Source organism: Pogoniulus pusillus, chromosome 8 (genome assembly GCF_015220805.1).
Source record: "Pogoniulus pusillus isolate bPogPus1 chromosome 8, bPogPus1.pri, whole genome shotgun sequence".
In the NCBI taxonomy this organism is placed as follows: domain Eukaryota; kingdom Metazoa; phylum Chordata; class Aves; order Piciformes; family Lybiidae; genus Pogoniulus; species Pogoniulus pusillus.
The window spans coordinates 12,487,010-12,503,712 of NC_087271.1; the positions used below are offsets into that span (position 1 = coordinate 12,487,010).

General features: G+C 41.3%; 1 protein-coding gene across 13 annotated transcripts in view; it reads right to left on the reverse strand.

The window, feature by feature from the left end:
• The window catches only part of PRRC2C (proline rich coiled-coil 2C), a 76,148-nt gene that overhangs the window by 6,221 nt on the left and 53,224 nt on the right, over window positions 1-16,703 (reverse strand). For 5 of the 13 annotated variants that reach the window (XM_064147264.1, XM_064147260.1, XM_064147265.1 and 2 more), the window contains exons 24-32: window positions 15,452-15,553; window positions 11,248-11,458; window positions 10,163-10,366; window positions 9,400-9,521; window positions 8,711-8,847; window positions 6,533-6,767; window positions 5,970-6,077; window positions 3,740-3,958; window positions 919-1,022 (exon numbers count right to left, since the gene is read on the reverse strand). In XM_064147264.1, coding sequence (XP_064003334.1) covers window positions 919-1,022; window positions 3,740-3,958; window positions 5,970-6,077; window positions 6,533-6,767; window positions 8,711-8,847; window positions 9,400-9,521; window positions 10,163-10,366; window positions 11,248-11,458; window positions 15,452-15,553 — 1,442 coding nt within the window. The remainder of the gene's footprint in view (window positions 1-918; window positions 1,023-3,739; window positions 3,959-5,969; window positions 6,078-6,532; window positions 6,768-8,710; window positions 8,848-9,399; window positions 9,522-10,162; window positions 10,367-11,247; window positions 11,459-15,451; window positions 15,554-16,703) is intronic. The other 8 variants (XM_064147272.1, XM_064147271.1, XM_064147269.1 and 5 more) reach the window with 4 other exon arrangements.

Sequence of the window (16,703 nt, forward strand, 5' to 3'; positions counted from 1 at the left end):
GATGTCTCTTTTCAGCTTTTGCTTTGAACTCTGAGATTTACTCTACTGCTAATGTCTCCACTACCTCTACACTTCAGAGCAAAAGCTTGTGATAAGCCCCGCTGTAGAACTTCTAAGATGCCATTGAGTCAGCTGTCTTAAATACCGGCCAACTTGCCAATTCAAGTTCCTTCTTCCTCATCCCTTCACTTTTTAATTAGATGAAGTATTGAGTTCTTCAGTACTGAGTTCAAACTCTCATTTTTGTCATCGATACTATTGGTCTGCCAGTGGGAGCCACCAAATACAGTTACTACACACAGGAGTGCAGCTTTCAACTATCTTGTACCAAAATTCCATTTTCAAGTTCCTTCAGCCCACTACTAACTTCAAGGGAAATGAGGTTGGCTGTTTGTGGATGAAGTGCATCTGCACAGAGCTCCTGTGCAGCTCTGCACTGTTAACTCTGTCAACCAAGTAGATCTGCAAACCGCTTACTTATTTCACTAGAATCTTTTATTCTGAGAAACTTGCAGAGATCTTGCAACAATGCTCAGTTATCCAACGACTGTTGCCACAGTCTATAAGCCTGTAAGTGTTTTTACTTTGAGCACTGCAGTTAAGATAAACTCCTGTCCTGAAGCATATCTTCCCTGTCACTTCTGTGTTTTCCTGGTACAATCCCAAGCCATTTTACATAACTTGTTTAGTTTTGTTTAATTAAAAAAAATAATTAATGTTCTATTTCACAGCTATGCACTTCTGGTCAGCTACAGCAGATCTGGTGACTAGTGGAATGCTGCTTTTACGCTAAGATTAAGCACTGTATTTTACATGAGAGTAGCCCCTCACCTCACACCTTTCAGAGGCTGCCTATGCATGACTAGGTACGTTTTCCATCTCTGATTTCAAGGAATTTTGATCTTAAGAGAGATTTACCGGAAAGGACTGGAGGTTGGAGTAGTACTTCTACCAGTGACTGGTGGTGTTCCAGGTTTAACATCAATGCTGCCTCCGAAGGCCTTCAGATCCATTTCTGATATCTGAAAAACACAGTAATTGACAGATTAATTCTAATTCAAAGAAAAATTGCATTTACTAATTGCTTGTTTACCTCACATTTTTCTTTATGTGTGAGAAACTATATCCTACTTCCAGTGGAAGTGAAAGCCACATTGTAAAATAGCTGCTTATAATTAGGATAATCACAGTACCACAATCACCTCCCATGTACAATTTCCCTAAGTTGTTTGGCACTTCCAGTAATGTTACTGGCTTCTACTTTGATCTTCCTGCACTAAAAGGTTGGACTAGATGATCCTTGGGGTCCCTTCCAACCTGGTATTCTGTAATTTGGCCCCAAAAAAAAGTGTTTCAGGGTTAAAATTTCCTTTCTCATTTCATGTACTGCATGAAAATTTCAAGCTATAATGCTGAAAAATATTGAAGTGAAGAATGCCATAAAACAATACAGTTTAAAAACCCTCCAACTCCAAACACCAAAAGCATAGCAAAAATGGAGCTGCCTTTCATGTAAAACAGCTCTGGTCTAACTGCAGTAATGAATCTTGTATGTTGTTTTGCAGATACACTCAACAGAATAAATCAGTCGCTGGAACAGTATGTTTCCACACACAGCTATGAAGCACGATATCAACCATAAATCAGTTAAAGCGGGGGGTTGTTTGAAGTTGCCTTTATTTAGTAGGAACACAATGGAACCCTTAACTGTCCTGGAAGTCCTGTGTACCCCTAAATTCCTCTCTCTCCGTGGCTTGAATGGGAGGGGGAAAGCCGCCTGGTTCCCCCCCCTCGCCTGCCCCGCAGGCGTGAAGGGGGTGAGCAAAGGGGTCCTGCCCGCGCGAGGAGTGCCCCGTGCAGTGCCCGCGCTGGGATCGAGCCGGGATTGGCTGTGCCCTTTCACGCCTAAGGTGTGGTAACTCTGCCCTTTGTCTAGCAAGGGTATAAACTGGGGGGCTTCCCGCCTTTGGGGGTTCCCGCCTTGGACTTGGTTACTGCCTGAACCTTCGTGCTCACCAGAGAGTTCTCCCCCCCACCTCGCTCGCCTAAGCTGGATACAGAAAGCTTCTAAGGCCATCGACACCTTTGCAAGCTTAACGACTCTTAATAGTCCACCTACAGCTGCTGAAAAGGGAGAGACAGACCGCGAGTAAATCAGCCTGATCATGAGTTATTTTGGCTCAACTTTATTAGTAAGAAAACCGCTAATAATTAATAGCTAAAGCCTTTTCCAACTTCTGACTTCCACAATAGTCAGATTATTGATGGTATCCCTGTAGATAACTCTCATGCAACTCAATCTGCTAATTAAACTAAATCTTTGTATATATAGTTTTGGGAAAATAAAATAACCATTTTTGTATAAAATTCCCGACTCGGCCACACATTAATTCCTGCCTCCACAACATTAACACAAGGCAAGGATGTCACCTAAGGCCACCATCCCACTGCAGGCCTTAGTTTCTGGAAAACAGTCACTTGTTTCAACAAAAGGCAACTGCTGCAAGAAATGTGCCACTGCTGCTTGGAAGATGGGCTCATAAAAATAGCGATAGTGAGAAATCTTGGGCATATGCTATGAAGCCAGAAAATTGCGTGGCACAAACCCCAACATATACTCCAGAGGGTGATAGGATGAAATTTTCACCCAGGAGATCTGGAATTCTGGTTGCCATTATTGTCTAGAATGTGTCCAAGTCTGGGAGAGATTTTTCTTTACAGCTTTAAACCACTGGGACAAGAAGAGCATTTTATACTCAAAAGCACCCTAAAATCTAGGCCACAAGCTCTAAAGATTTCAGATGCAGCTCTAGAATTAAGATTACTCCCAGAGCTGGGGAAAAACCTTGCTGTACCAGACAGACAGCTTAGGTGAGTTCACATTCCATGTTATCGCCCACTCCTTGCCTGAAAGTATGCTGCAGCTGCATTGTGCTGAACACTACCTGGAAATCCCAGGTGCCTGTAAATCTCTGATTGCATCTAGGACAAAAGACCAGCTCCTCGCATCATCTCATTGGCAATTATCACACCAGTTCCAGATAAAGGAGAGGAGAGAATGCCCTCCTAAATATTTCAAGCTTCTTTCACTGCTTCAGTGTTACCTCTTTATCGGAAACTTTTCTTTAGCTGCAAGACCAGCCTTGGTGGTGGTTGGTTGTTTTTAACGCAAAGCTCTGGCCTTGCATACAAAGCTGAGTACTCAATATGCACCCTGCTGTGCTATTCAGAAAAGCAGACCTCCCAGCAACGTTAGTACAGTTGAATTCCAGTTTCAAGTCACACAAGATACAAAGTCCACTGACATCCCTACAACTCCATTTTGTTGCTCTGGGAAGACCTGATACTGTACAGCTTGCTCTGGTAACGAAACTAGAAAGAAAGCAACAAGCATATGCATAAGCAGCATCATAAAGCAGCCCTGGCAGTGCAACTCTGTTTGCCCACAGCTCTCCTCAAAATATCCAACTAGTCCACGAAGTCATTACCAGACCAGGTATTGCTACAGTACATGTGGACTACTAGCAAGTTAGCTATAAAAACTCATCTAAACCTTCATAAAATGCACAGATACAGTCACTAATGAATTAACCTTGACCAGCTTTTCTGTCTTCCCCTTTCTACCTTTAAAACCAAAGCGGATTTGAGATGCAGGAGTCAGCACATGTTGCAATGTTGGTTCTACAGAGCAGCATACATTTGAGATTTGTATTAATTGTTGTGCTACCCATATTGTTACCTTTCCAGTTGCAGCAATCATGCTGTGCTGAGTTCCTGCCGGAATCAGTCCTCTGAACGGCTGGGTTACTTGTGCAGGTCTGCTCAGATTTTGAGCTTGCGCCTGTGGTGGCGTGTGCTGTAGTGGCGGTTGTAAAGACTGGGGTAGGGCAATGAGTGGCTGTGCTGTGGATCCAAAGTTGGGCAAAGAAATCTGTGATCCTGGCAAAGGTACTGTCACCTGGAAAAAAGCAAAATACAAATTCACTAGTAACATACACAAGGGCATTATTTAACAGCCCTGTGATTTTAGCTACAGTGCAAACAAGTTCATACATTTGCCCAGGGAGATGCAAGCAAAGAAGTGGATTTAATTGTTAGCCTGCCTTTAAATCCGTTTCAATAGAATTTGGATTTTTGCTTTTCAGGAACAAAGCTGCATGCTAGCTCCATGTCTGAAAAAACTAAACTTAATACAACTCCAAACACAAAAGTAGAATGAACCAGCCAGTTGAGGCTGTGTGTGGCTATTTACTTCAAATCATTTTAGTCATCGTGAGGACACGATCTGCAATGAGAGCTAGATTTTACTCTCCAGGAGTCCTGGCACCCAGCAGTCTGAGCTTAAACTCCTAAACCACAGCCTGTCAAGAGGGAGTGCTGTGGGCTGAGAACATCGCAGAACGGCTGTGATAAACATGCAAGTACCACAGCAGTGACCTGACTGGCAAGAGTTACTGTATTTCCTATGCTGACCATCAATCCACAACCTGCAAAATTGTGTTGAGTGTGACTGCAAGAATGATATATTCTCCAGATGTAAAGACTTAATGTTCAGCATAACATATTAAAAGTAGAGGTACAGACAAGCTTGAACACATCAAAACCACTAATCCTTCTAAAAGGTCCTGAATACTTAATGATAGATTTCCAACAGATGAAAATCATTTTTTTAAGACCCCCTCTAGCTTTCTGTCTTGGCAACTTTTCATGTGCATGAAGTAGGCTGTTGTAGAAACACAGAACAGTCTGGGCTAGAAAGGACCTCTAGAGGTCATCCAGTCCAACGTCCCTGCAGTAAGCAAGCACATCCCCAGGCAGATGCCGTTACTCAGAGACCTTGATTGTCTCCGTGGATGGGGCCTCCAATACCTCTCTGAACAATCTGTTCCAGTATTCCAATGCCCATATAGTAAATAACTTCTTCCTAATGTCCAATCTAAATCTACCCTACTTCAGTTTAAAACCATTGTCCATGTCCTAGTGCTCCATGCCTTTGTAAACAGCCCCTCTTTATCATTCTTGTAGGCCTCCTTCAGATACTGGAAGACTGCTCTAAGGTCTCAGCAAAGTCTTCTCCAGGTTGAACAATCCAAACTCTCTCAGCCTGTCTTTGTAGGAGAAGTGCTTCAGCCCTCCGATCATTTTTGTGGCCCTGCTCTGGACCACTAGGTCCATGTCTTTCTTGTATTGAGGATCTCAGAGCTAGACACAGTATTCCAGGTGAGGTCTCACAGAGCAGTGTCAGAATCACCGCTTCATCTGCTGGCCATGCTTCTTTAGATGTGGCCCAGGGTGTGATTTGTCTCCTTGGCTGCAAGCACATGTTGTTGTCTCATGTCCAGTCCATTAGAAGCGTTTTTAAAAAGCCACTTGAAAAAATGGAACCAGAAGATGGCAAACCAGTAGACAGCATGCTGTAAATGACAGAATGCTTCCACACAGCAAATTTTCAGTTCTTTCACAAAACAGTGAAACAAAAACCCCAAACGTAAAATCACTGCAGTTATTTCCACCTGTCTGTTTGATCATATGTCTGCTGGCTTAATCTGTTTCTTGCATATTTGATATTGCTGTCATGTGCAGCAGCTCTGATGTTTCACCTCACTAAGTATCTGCTGCACTAAGCATCTGGAGCTTCCCTCTGCCATCACTAACTGATACCTGCCCAAAAAAAGGCAGCACATTCCTCAAAGAATTTGCAACATCACTTGTGCCAACTAAATCTTTGCCTGTCACTGGAAAAGAGACGACGGATGCCAGAGGCAAATGAGCAACACGACCTTGTAAGCCATCCAACTTCTCAGCAATTCCATTCTTCAGTGCTGCTGCAGTAGCTCTCTTTTGGTATCAATTTCCACCTCTTGCATTTTAGGGAAATGAGACATCATCTCAGACCCCACCACACAAAAAGCTATCAACACGTTTTTGAGAAGAATACAATTTAAGAAAATTATCATGCCATGGTTTACCTGCTGGAGAGCACTGGGAGACTGTGCAGTGTTGTAGAAATTGCTCTGGCCAGGCTGTTGAACTTGCCCAGAGTAGAGATTTGAAGCTTGAGTGAGTGTAGCTCTGGCCTAGGAAGAGCGACAGACAACATTACATTACTTAGGAGAGCAGCTATGAGATGCATGGCATATCATTGTGGACTTTCAACCAGTATTGTAGAAGTCACAGCACAGGAAGCTGGTAACCTGAAGTTTTCATCTTATGATAAAGGTCTCAGTTGCAAGTGCTAAACCAGCACTTTATTACCTTACCATAACAGAAATTAAACCTGAAACTCCAATTAGTGTTAGAAGTACAAAGAGCCCTATAGTCTGGGACACAATCCTCAACTGAGAAATTATGCTAACATAGCTTTATGTAATTAAAGGACCATTATTTTCCAAGCATTGTAAGTTTCCTGCCACTCGGACTACCATCTAATTATCACAGGTGGACTTATCCCAAGCTGAGCAATACTTTATTTATTTTTGCATTATTTGCATAGAACCAATGCAGAAATTCGGTGTTCTGGAGCACCTCCTACCTGGAGGATGTGTGTATCAATAAGCTGAGAGCCACCCAGTCCTGAAGCTTGACCAAGCTGATGTTCATATAAGATGGGAATAGGTTGCGTATTAGAAGTCTGTTGAAATGCCAGGCTTGACTGTGCCTTTGCAAGCTCCTGGTGTTGTACGGGAGGAAAGTTGTGTAAGGCTGTACCAGAGAGAACTACTGGTGATGGCTGAGACAAACTACTCTGCATAAAAGCTTGCTGAGATCTGCAAGAGATTGAAGAATTACACACAAAAATGCAGGCAGAGCTCAGCCACAAGAACAGAAGTTATATATATATTTATTAGAATGTTTAGCTCTACTGAACAGACTTTCACCCAAGAAAAGCAGAATTTTCCACTTACTCTGCACACAACGAAATAACAGAAGCCACAAAAGGCACGGGAAAAAATGCCTAGGATGTTTATTTCAATCTTGAAGTACATTCAGCTATCGAGACATGCTTGCTAATACGGCTTTTAGATAACTGTAACATACAGAAACAACCATTTCTTAGTTCCTGTGCTATAAGGTAGGACAGTGGGGAGGTACCACATGTCAGTTCCACTTAGTCATAAAGTACACTGCTTTGCTCTCTTTACTTCACATATCCCTGTCGTTCAACTTCTAATATTTACAGGTTAAATCACTGGGTACTGACAGTTGGCTTCCAAAGTAATGTTTTGCCTTCAAAACAGTAACACAGACAGATGTCTCAGCCTTTAATTTTACTTAGATATTCAGTTCTCCTGTCACCAACACAAGGATGTTGCAGTTTGTTTAAAGACAAAGACCAAAATCAGTACAGCAAAGCACCACATACAGGTTAGCTTGTTCTAGTCCATCAGATATATTTATCCAAACACTTCCACGAAATGCCTACTGAATCACTACCTTCAGAACAAAGATTCAGTTCTAAAATAAACACCCCTCTCAAAGTTCTTCAGCTCAGAGGAGGATTTTTGATGTAAAAATCACTTTTCACTTTATCATTTGCTCAGTATGTACCACATAGCACTGACTCTGTGAATCTCCTAGTGTAGCAGCCACATGCCTGCCTGGCAGTTTAGCTTTGCTCTGTACCTTTGCTTAACGGCAAAACATTCTTAAGCCAAGAGCTGGAGAAACCTGTTCAAGTGGATTGCGAAGACTGCCTTCAATTTAGCCAACAATATTTTCACAAGCTTTTTGTTCTGTTAAACCAGTCACCTGCATATCTCAAAGCTTATCCCTCTCCACACCCCTAAAGATGTGGGGAAAGTACTCATTCTAGCATAAAGAGTACAATCCCAGACTTAGTACTGGGCTTGTGTATGATCAGATCAGCCTGGTGCATTTAGTTAATCTGGACAGCATGCCAGACTGACTGTGTTTCTGCAACGAGCCAACTGTTTGCAATAGTCTCTGTCAGCTGTAGCAGGACAAGCAATATTTGGCCCAGCAAAGTCAGCCAAGCACAAAGTCAGGATACATATGCAGCCAGTTAAAACTTTCTGTGGCCTCAGTCTTCTGCCTTTTCTGTAACACATGCAAAAATCCCATAACTAAATTTCCAAAGACACTTTCACAGTGAAACTAACCAAACTTGTCAAAATTTGTCAACATTCTATCACTGTGTATCAGTTTTAATAGGAACTTCTAGGAAGCTTTGGAAAAACTGGAAATCTGTCTGCTATCAATGTAATTTGAGAGATACTGGCTTTCCCAGTATCTTCTGTGGCTAACAGAACACATTTATTCTAAACACACCCTGCTACCATCTGTACACCTGAAATCAAGTTTTACCACCTCTAGGGTTCAAACTAGGATTCAGAAGTGTTTCAGGAGTCCAGTGCTGGTTTGATTAGAAAATAAACACAAATTACAGAATTAAAGGGACAGACGCCTCCTTTTCTGTCCTTGTAGTATGAAAAACTGTTTTAAGCATTTTTCCCTGCTTCCCTAAAGATACAATTATCATGCATAACTTTTGAACTCACCATTTCACAGCTATACTTGCATATGCAAACTAGTATGACAACCTACAGAGGTCTCAGCCAGACAGACAAACGAGATTTTGGAAGACAGGAATATGAGGCAGCTATTGAGCATAGAACACAAGTCTGCAAGGAAGCAAATTCTGTAAGTTCTGCCACTCCAAACCCAAAGAAATGTACATGATTTTACCTACCTATAAGGTTGTAAGGAGGAGTTGAACAACTCTTGGGCTTGTGAAACAGCTGGTGCTGCTCCTAAACTCAGCTGAGCTTGATGCTGTCCTTGCAGAGGTGCATACATTGGGATGGGGATCTGCTGAACTGAAGCAGGCTGCATAAAAAATAAACCATTAAATAATGAAGGACAAAAGCCATGCTAAAAAAGCTACAATTAAATGTGTGGCAGGATCTGTGTAGCATTATAAGTAGTAAACTAAGAACATCAAACTCCACGGCTGCATGCAGAGCTGGCATTGCTCCCACTCAGAAAATTAAATTCCGGGTTGAATTCCGCAACTTTGCTCACAAATAGCCAGCAGAAAATAAATGCATCACAAGATTGCATACAGTTTTGTAATACAAAAGTTGAACAAGCCTGTGCTAAAACAGCCACACAAACACTTCCTGTGAATATGTACTTTTACATAAAGTATATGCAAGTGAAAGCTTATTCTCTTAACTTTTATGGCAAATGCTTTCATTCTTTGAATAGTAGAGAGCAAATGCTGCTTGCCTGCACCAGAACGAAACAGCAAGAAAAGGAATTCCTTCTTGCAGTGTTTAGTCCCACCCTTCCCTGTCCCCATTAGCTCATTAGTAGAGCTTTAGAGGCAAAATGGACAGGGATGGGGGAGGAGAAAGAGAAATAAAATTTCCCAAATACCTGAGAAAGCCCTGGTTGAAAGCCTTGCTGCTGGGCCAGAGAAGGTGGTGCCAAACGTGCATGCTGGGTATTGAATAGATGACTTGTATCCATATAAAATGCTGGGATTTGAGCTGCTGTACCTCAGGAAGAACAATATCATTAGTACCTCACTCCAAACACTTCCCTGCTAGAAAGGTTTTTATCAAGATTTAGAGATGCAGCCACTATCAGTACTTCTCAGTGTGACAGTGACCTGAGAGACTAGGAGAAGAAATAGAACTGAAGATCTGGGTGCCAAATCAGCTTTGGTATCTTTTCCAATTCACCCTCAAATGTGATGTTTTGCATAAGCATCTTCAGTCTCAAGCAAAGATTCTGGCCAAAACAGACACTTGGGTGAAGGAAAAGAATGAACAGGCTACACTGTCATGTAGTTTCTGTTAACTATAGGTAGGGCTTTCTTTAAATAACAGTATCATGCTCCTAAAATACTGCAGCAGTTTAAGAAGTTGAGACTAAGACACTTGTGGTCTTAAAATTCTGCAACATAAAAATGGTACCTCATGGGATTCAAACTTACCTTCCTCAAAAAGCTAAACCCACAGCATTATCTTTATACTTACTCATAGACACTTGAATAAACTGGTAGGGAATATCTGCTTATAGAGTGCTCTCCATCATTCTGTCTTTACTGCAGATACAACCAGAACTGAATTCAATTCTACAGTTTCAGAACTCCAAAAAAGTAGATATGTGGCTTCTCAGTCACAAACACTATTACCTGCTGCAGACTGAGACACATAGACCTGGGGACTCTGCTGTTGCTGGGCAATGAGTGATGGCATGCAACTCAGCTGGGAAAAGTGACTGGCAGAAGCTAGGCTGCTTGTCTGCAGCTGCTGGGGTTTCACTTTACATATATTTGGAGGGTCTGAGGTGCTTGCAGTCTTTGTACTCAGTGAGGAGGTTGTGTATGTTCCAGCTCCTAGAAGAAGAGAAGCAAGTGATACATCATAAAACAGCTAAGGATATTTCAAAGCCTTATCTTATAGTGGTCAAAGTTTTGAGACAGCCACAAGCAGTACAGAATGATGAAACCTAACACAGCTACTTCCACCAATGTAAGAAGACAAACAGATCAACTGTGAAGACAATTCTGTTAAGTTCACTATAGGAAGTGCTGCAATCACAATACATCTCCCTTCAAGTGCAGGAGCATGTGGAAGTACTGAAGTAGGCATCCTGGTTAATTATGCCACAAAATATTGTAACATACATTGGTAGTACTTATTCATTGTTGAGAGTCTTTTCCAAGCACTTCAGCTGAGATTTGGGCATACAACTGTAATACTGCAAGGTGTGAAGATATAACTATTTACAGTATTTTTTGCTTGCTGCAAACAAACAAGGTGGACCACAGCACTGTTTTTGAAGGGTAGTTGGACATTCGCTCTGCCTATCACAAAAGGGTTTTGGCACGAGCTTTTAATGATTTAACTCCAAATGCAAGCGCACAAATGAAAGACTGCAACTAGGCAGATATGAGAACTACCGTCTGCTTCAAAATCTACTTGCTTGCCTTCATGTAACTGAACAAAATGTAACCAATACAGCAGCCAAAAGAGTTTAACTTTGCAAGTCCATATAAAAATGCGCAAAGAGATACTTTTTTAATATTATTTTCAGTTGACTGAGTAATTTTCTTGTTATTTAAAAGGTACTTGGGAAGATGTTGTTCAGATCTTACACATCATGCTAGCACAAAAACTTGTTAGCTTTCAGCATAATTCCAAAGGGAATCTACTATCTTGAGAAATAAAACCACAGAACAATTCAACAGAATACTACAATCTTGACATCTGGTACCTGATAGTGAAGTTGTTGGTGTAACTGAGGCCACAGGAATAGGAGGCATTGATGCACTAGAGAAAGAGCTGTAAGTACCACTGCTTGGCCCAGCGTTGCTGCTGCTGCTGCTGTTACTGCCACTAGCAATGGGAGATGCTGCTGAGGTCACTGGTGAACTCTTCTCCCCCATGTTTGGGGAATTCTCCCATGCTTTACGTGCAGACTCCATCTATTTAAAAGAAAACAGAATTTCCTCCTCTATTAGGAAGTTTCAACTAGTCAAGCAAAATCTTCCTCTTTTAGTAGTTCTTTTTAGTTCAAAAGGCAATTCAGGCTTCATGCGAGCCTCTCTTCTACAAGTCACTGTAATCGTGCAACTCCTGTTCATGCAAAAAGCATACAGCCTTAAGTTGGAGCTTCTTATCTGTTCCAACTTCACACGTGCACGGTTCATCTTAGCTTTCAATGCTCAGAAGAATTCACCCATGCTAATTTGGCTTGGTTTTGTTTGTCTCGAAGATCAAAAGACAGTGAGCAAAAGCCAAGTAAATACTCCTCTGAATTTGCATGAAATGCTTTAGTTACAAGTTATTTGGGTCATTTAAATGAAACAGCTCTTTCCTTTCTTGGTAAATCATCCATTTTTGAGTGTTCACCAAAAAGTAATTTAATGCACACCACAGTAAATATGGGAGTAGTCAAGTTTAGATTTCCAAAGCAACCAATGCTCAAGAAGCAATCACAAGCTGACACAGCTTGTGGGCACTGCTTTATGCTAAAAGTGCTTCATGCTCTTCTACTCCTATAATAATTATGAGTTAAGCCTTGCACAGTGAGGAAGATGAAACTTTAATTTAAATATTTTATACACAATTATCTTCCACCAAAGGTAGAATCTATTTATTGCTACATTAGACACACAATGCCAAATCTCAACTCAGACAACTTTGAGGGACTAACGAAAAGGAAATGTTAATGTTCAGGCACACTCAGTAATTTAAAGGCTCAAACACAGTCCATGGACTTATCTACAACTTTCAGCTATCTCCAGTTGAAACAGATTTTGCTAGCAGAGCTAGATGCCACAGGCTGAAATTGCTCATCTGGTAGAAATATGCCATTAAAGACAGCACCTGGCCTTGAATAAGTAAAGGGACAAATACATACTCACCAATAAATCTGACCTCTACTGGGATCAACAGTGCCCACTAACTGGGACCTGCAGTCTCTGGAAGTTACACTTTCAATCTACCCTGCTTTACATGGCTTACACTGTCTGGACAGACCAAATATGACTTAAGTTATTAGTCTAGATGCTTCAGAAGTGATAAAAACAAAGCAACACCAGAAGTGGGTAATAAGTGATCAATACACACCTTAGAAAAATGGAGTTCTATACTCCTCAAGAGAGTAAAGGGGGAAGAAACTGTTACACATGAAATAGTTAACACTTCTGAGACCATCCTTCCCAGTAATCAGTTTCCCCTCTGCAACAATTTCCTCTGAATCGGTTCTGATTCTTTCAGACAAGGTACATTTCAAAATTAATTACTATTCTGCTGGAAAGGATTTTACCTAAGCTGCAGTACAAGTAAGACTATCACAGGCTCTGGCGAGACAGGGTAACAGCTTTTTACTGCACTGGTATCAAGTGAAAGTGAAGAAGTACCTGCAAATGTCTGACTAGAGAAAGTAAGCTTCTACTACTTTCAGTGAGTTCCATGATGTCCTGATGAAACTACTGAAAACAAAAGCTGGAGTCTACACACTGCCTTTCATCTTCCATTTTCAATTTGTAGTAAAGAGCATGCAACAGTCCTGAGTTTTCTCAAAGCTTTGCTTTTCGAGAGCTCCTTATAAACCTCTAACTTGTTGAGCCAGAAGAAAGATGTAAGAGAGATTAGTACTCTAGGAGCACCGATGCAGCACCATCTACAGACCATAATATGAAGGAGTCAGAGGCTGTAAATTAAGGAAGGATGGGGAAAGCCCTGTAATCTCACTGCTTGCTTTGTTATGGAAAAAGGAGAGCAAAACACAGACATCATCATTGCTTGAGGCTTCTCTTCACTCTTGACCCATTGGGGCTTTTATAGTGCAGTTACAGTCCAATACATCCAAATACTTAACTACAGACAAATACCTATGTACATATCTCTAAGTGTGCCAGAAAAAGGAAGCTGAAATGTACCAGATTCTGGACCAGATGCCTACAGAGAAATTTTAGATGGAACCCTGGAACATAGAAGAGGATCAGACAGCTCAGTTTAAGAATGTTTTGGACTTTCTTTTGCTCAGCTCCTTACCTACCATTAGCTCCATCAGCTAAGTCCTTAAGAGGATGTCTGCCTTAATAAAGGAGTCTTTACCAAAATTATTCCAGGGAAACAAGAAACTTCAACAAGCCTTCCCTTATGAGCACCTTATACACATGGCCTAGTAGAATGATGTTGAGCAGTGGGCGCAAATGTGGCTGAGCTCCCCTGGCAAGTCTCCCTGCAGACAGCTTTCCGACAGGATCAAGGAAAGAGGAGGTACAAAGATCATTCCTTTATGGAGGCAGCACCTGAAAATTTTGGTAAGAGAAGGAATATGCTTTCCTCTCCATTGTTCCACAAGTACTGTTTGAAAAAAACAACAACAAACAAATAAAAGATGATACAGAAAAGAGCATGACAAAGACCTCCACTTTTTCTAGACCAGAAGGCCTGTTGTGAAAGTGAGAATTTTGGTGTATGCTTCAAAACAAGCCTGTTGCCTTCAGCATTTGTGAAAAAGGAAGTAGAGCTGAAATACAGAATTGACAGACAAAGCTCCCTCCAAATGCCTTTCTATTTGGTTAGTGTTCTTCAACGCACATTTTTAGCACAGATCAAAGATCTATCATCCACTGATACAGCAATCAAATCACCAACACCACACCACCAGATAAAGAACTGCAGGATGAGTAACACAAACACTGCAGTTTGCTTTGTAACTGAGTGGTGTCACATTCTTAGCAGCATCATGCTACACAAATGTTCCCACCTGTGTTACACGTGAATCAGACATCCAGCTGCTCAACAGTTAGAGGCTACTATTTTAGGAAAACGCTTTCAGGCGCCAGAAAGTCAGATATGGAAACATACACAATAAAGACTTTTTTTTTTGAGGGGGGTTGAATTACTTGTCCTTTTCCATCCCTCTCCCCTTTTATGCTGTCTAAATGTTTCAAAGTGATCTTGTGGGTTTTCTTCAGGAAAGACATAAGAAAAGATTCAATAAGAGATCATTATAACTATCACCTGTAGAGAACAGGAGGAAGCAGCTATCAAACCGTACCAGTGAGACCCAAATCTCACTGGGTCTGGAAATCAGGTTTCTCCAATGTGTTAGTTCTGCATCCAATCCCTAGTTTCATTTGTTCTTATAAAAGTTTAGAGACACTAAGTTCAAACATCAGCCTTGCTTAAGACTAGAAGCAACAACAATATTTCTACCCATTCAATAATCTGCAATCAATCTCAAAGCAGATCTAGGACACTAAAAAGAAAAGACAAAAACCTTCTAAAGATACAGTAGCAAAGCTACAGTCCAACTCTATGTTAGTGAGTCACACAGTGCACACAGTCCAAAACCCAACAAAATGGGAAAGCACCTTTCAAAATACTCTACACACCTGTTCTACACTGGAGAGCAGAAAGCAACAGAACATTTACAACACAAAACACATTCTGACTAGCAGATCAAACTGACCTTCATAGACACCAACACACCATCTACATTTCATTACTTAAACCATCCAACTCAAAACCACTTTATCACTGCAACTAAATCTTACAGCTAAGAACTCCTCAAGCTCAGCTCACTAAGCAACTCCTTACAGCCCTTAACACCAAATCAGGCGACTCACTTTAAGCTAAACTCTCAAAAAACTTCAGTCAGGTTCTGATAGTTTGTCATGAACACTATGGTACAACACTGAAATGCTAGGATTTTTTTCCAGGGCAGTGGGAGCCAAGATTGGTTGAGATGCCAAGTATTAATGCAAAATGGGGTTAGAGATCTGTAATTTAAATGCATCCTTGGATAGAGTCTTGTGTTTCAGCCATCCGTTTATATGCAAAAGCAGTTCAGCAGAGGAAACAAAGGAAGGCTCTAAAAAAAGGTTCACCAGCAAGTTCTCCATTAACTTTTTCCCCTTCATGCAAGAAAACGACCCTTAGAGGGATGTGGTACATACCTTGAGGGTGAGGTCGACGGTAGCGGGAGAAACTGGAGTTAGGCTGGAGCTCTGTTGTAGAGTCTCCCTCCTAGGGAGGGGAAGGGTGTGGGGCAGGGGCACCTGAAAGGCAGGCAACACACATCACATTCTAACTATGTCTACTACAAAAAGCCCCAGAAAAGCAAAGCTCAAGCTTTATCACGTGAGCTACAATTTCTTCAAGGCTTGAGCATTTGGCAGGAAAATTTCTGATAAAGGTGAAAATTTGGTAGGTGGGAAAAGGCCATTCAGCAGATGCTGAGATGTTTCTCATCTCTCTTTAAGAGGTTGAAGACTAAGCTTCCTAAGTTTCCATGTCTTCTGCATGGACAAATACCAATTTTCTGTGCTGGGATTTACTTTAAAGTACCATTTCAGTTTACTGGTATGCAAGAATTCTTCCCAAGCCAAGTCTGACAAATCACACCAGATTTGCCATAAATAACTGAATTCGGTTATCTTCCCTTTCGAAAGATGAAAGACTTGAAACTCAAGGAGACAAATTTGACATAATGCTATTGTTATCTTTGCCTAAGGAGGCTCTGATGGATTTCCTAGATGTTTTAAATTAAATGTACCAGAACTGCTCAGTGGCCAGTCTATCACTGCTAACCATTTCTTTCTCCATTCAGAGCACAGGTAGTGACTTCCACTGGATGAGCTAAGACTAATCCAAGAGACAAGAGATACTGAAGCTTTGAAGCAGGTAACAGACAGATCCTTTGTGGCCAGGAAGTCCTATTTCCTGTGTTGGAAATCCAATTCCAATGTGCCAGACGGTAGCATACACTAACATTGTTAACAAAAGAATTCAGTCTTCCACACTTAACCAGCAAAGGCAGAAACCACAACACCACAAGAAAATCCAGCAAGAGGAAGTTCAACCAGTATTGCTTCAAAACTGAATTCAAGGCTGAAAAACATTTCCAAGATGGAATTCACAAGACATTGGCAAAAAAACCTGAGATCCTACTGTATGAGTTTTTCCTCCCTCAATCAGCAAGTGACTCAACTCTGAGCTATTTCTGTTTCCACTGCTTGAACAACAAAAATCACAAGATCTGAGTTCCTTAACAACCCAGCACACTCAAGACAAACCTTATTTCACTACAAGTCACAACCCAGCTTGCCCTCTCAATCACTGTACCACACTCACACAAGTCAGGATCACTGGCTTTATGAGTACAGCAAACACCTCCTCTCACCAGAGACTGAACAAGTTGAAAGTCTG